This window comes from Schistocerca cancellata, chromosome 5 (genome assembly GCF_023864275.1).
Source record: "Schistocerca cancellata isolate TAMUIC-IGC-003103 chromosome 5, iqSchCanc2.1, whole genome shotgun sequence".
Taxonomy (NCBI): domain Eukaryota; kingdom Metazoa; phylum Arthropoda; class Insecta; order Orthoptera; family Acrididae; genus Schistocerca; species Schistocerca cancellata.
Window position 1 is genome coordinate 146,409,695 of NC_064630.1, and position 2,151 is coordinate 146,411,845.

The 2,151-nt window shown below is 37.7% G+C and overlaps 1 protein-coding gene across 1 annotated transcript; it reads left to right on the forward strand.

Annotated features, from left to right (window-relative positions):
* The first annotated feature begins 202 nt into the window (after positions 1 to 202).
* Positions 203 to 1,462, forward strand: LOC126187417 (U1 small nuclear ribonucleoprotein A). The gene has a single exon (XM_049928488.1). It carries the CDS (start codon positions 391 to 393, stop codon positions 1,132 to 1,134), a length of 744 nt encoding a protein of 247 aa, XP_049784445.1. The 5' UTR covers positions 203 to 390; the 3' UTR covers positions 1,135 to 1,462.
* Positions 1,463 to 2,151: the final 689 nt, after the last annotated feature.

The window sequence follows — 2,151 nt, forward strand, 5'->3', positions numbered from 1 at the left end:
AAATATGAGTGTTATGCAGGAAATAAATCCTAAAAGCTGCAAGTTACTTGGAGATACTTTATGCGTGGTGTTAACCCTGGAAGCGGAAAAATTTCAGCAAGTTCCTCCCCGCAAGTAAATTGCTGCAATAACTTGCTAGTGTAAACTCTTGTTGAGAGTACAACAACATCTATGACTGAAAATGGTTTGAAGTTATTGAATCTTTGGCTTAGTGTAACTGTAAGTGTGGTTCTGTGCGTGTATGGACGCTATTTGTTTTCGGCTTGGTTAAGAGTTTGAGTTGTGCCATTAAAGAACACCCAAGTGCCTTTTCTGTAAGTGCACACGAAGCTCGAGTGAGAGATACGTTGAAGTGGCGTTTAGTGCAGTCAGCTGACGTTCGATTCAAGTATGATGGACATTCGGCCAAGTCACACTATTTACATCAACAATCTGAACGAGAAGATTAAGAAAGATGATTTGAAGAAGTCATTATATGCTATTTTCTCTCAGTTTGGACAGATTCTTGACATCGTTGCATTGAAAACATTGAAAATGCGTGGACAAGCATTTGTGATATTTAAAGATATTAGTTCTGCTACAAATGCTCTTCGTTCTATGCAAGGTTTTCCATTTTACGATAAGCCGATGCGAATTCAGTATTCAAAGACTGACTCAGATATCATTGCTAAGATGAAAGGTACGTTTGCAGAGAGACCTAAGAAGGCTAAACGTGTTCCGGCAGCTGAAGAAACTCCAGACTCCAAGAAAGCTAAGCGCAAGGCAGCAAAGGAAAATGCTCGCTTGATGGGAGCGGGACCAGGAGCAGCGACTGCGGTCCCCGGGGCAGCTGGTGGTGGAGGTTACGGAGCTACTGCCGCTGCACCGCTGTCAGTGTCTACTGCCGTTCCAGAACAACCTCCAAACCAAATCCTGTTCTTGACCAACCTGCCTGATGAGACAAGTGAAATGATGTTATCGATGTTGTTCAATCAGTTCCCAGGATTCAAGGAAGTGAGACTGGTACCCAATCGTCATGATATTGCTTTTGTAGAATTTGAAAATGAATTGCAGAGTGCAGCAGCAAAGGACGCGCTGCAGGGTTTCAAAATTACTATGTCACATGCTATGAAAATCTCATTTGCTAAAAAGTAATTTTTATACGTAGTAAAATGTTTGTAATACTCCACTGTCATTTTGTAAGTTGTATTAAGACGAGCCTTACATCATAGTCCTGTATTGTGAATTGACATTAAATTTTGCCAGGGATTTGAGGCTTTGGTTTGATTACCATAGATATGTAATATTTTTCATTGGAAAAAGTGGCAAAAGCGAGTGAGTGTTTGGCTTGTGATGTTGAAGCTTTATAATGCTTCAAAAGTGTGTGTGTCATTTACTGTTCAGGAGAGCATTGCAAATTTATGCAAAAGAGTCATCTGTGTTCTCGTGTAATGTGGAAAATTAAACTTTTGTGCTGGTGCAATGATTCAGTTTCATTTTACTTACCATGCGACCTTCATCCTCTAATCGCCCATAGTTCTTTCATTAAAAGAAACTCTATCAAAATGTTGCAGCTCTGTCATTAAGTAAGCCTACTGTATTGTTACACTTGCAAGATTCAAATTTAGGTTTGTGGAGAGATTAATGTAATCTGAATATAGTTAGTTTTAAAATTTGAGATAAAATGATTGCAGCTGACACTTGTGCTGTGTTAGTGCGTTTTGTGTCACTGAGTTGGTCCATTATATTGCTTAGGGGACCTAAAGTGCATTTTCAACTGTTGTCGACACTGTGAACTCTTATCATTATTTATTCCTTCCATTTCTAAATGAAGAGCACAGGAAAAGAATGTGCTTTGTCCACACTATCAAATTGTTCAGGAGAGCAATTTTAAAGTTTGAAACAGAATTCCATAGGTATTAATGGATACAATTGAGTACTAAAGTAATTTGGATGCATGTGTAATATACATTGTAATTTATATAAACTGATACCTCAAATATTTAAATTGTAGTTTTGTTGGCGCATAATAGTTAAAAAGTAATGTCATGCATTACAAGGAAGAAACATGCCACTTGCTTGTTGCAGAATAAATGATGTTGCAAGCAAAACTGTAATTTTTTGTTAAAAATTGTTAGAATATTTTTTAATGGAAAAAAATGTTTGAACCGA

Bases quoted from the DNA above. Each gene is read 5' to 3' on its own strand.
- LOC126187417 (XM_049928488.1), top strand. From the start codon at position 391: ATGATGGACATTCGGCCAAGTCACACTATTTACATCAACAATCTGAAC.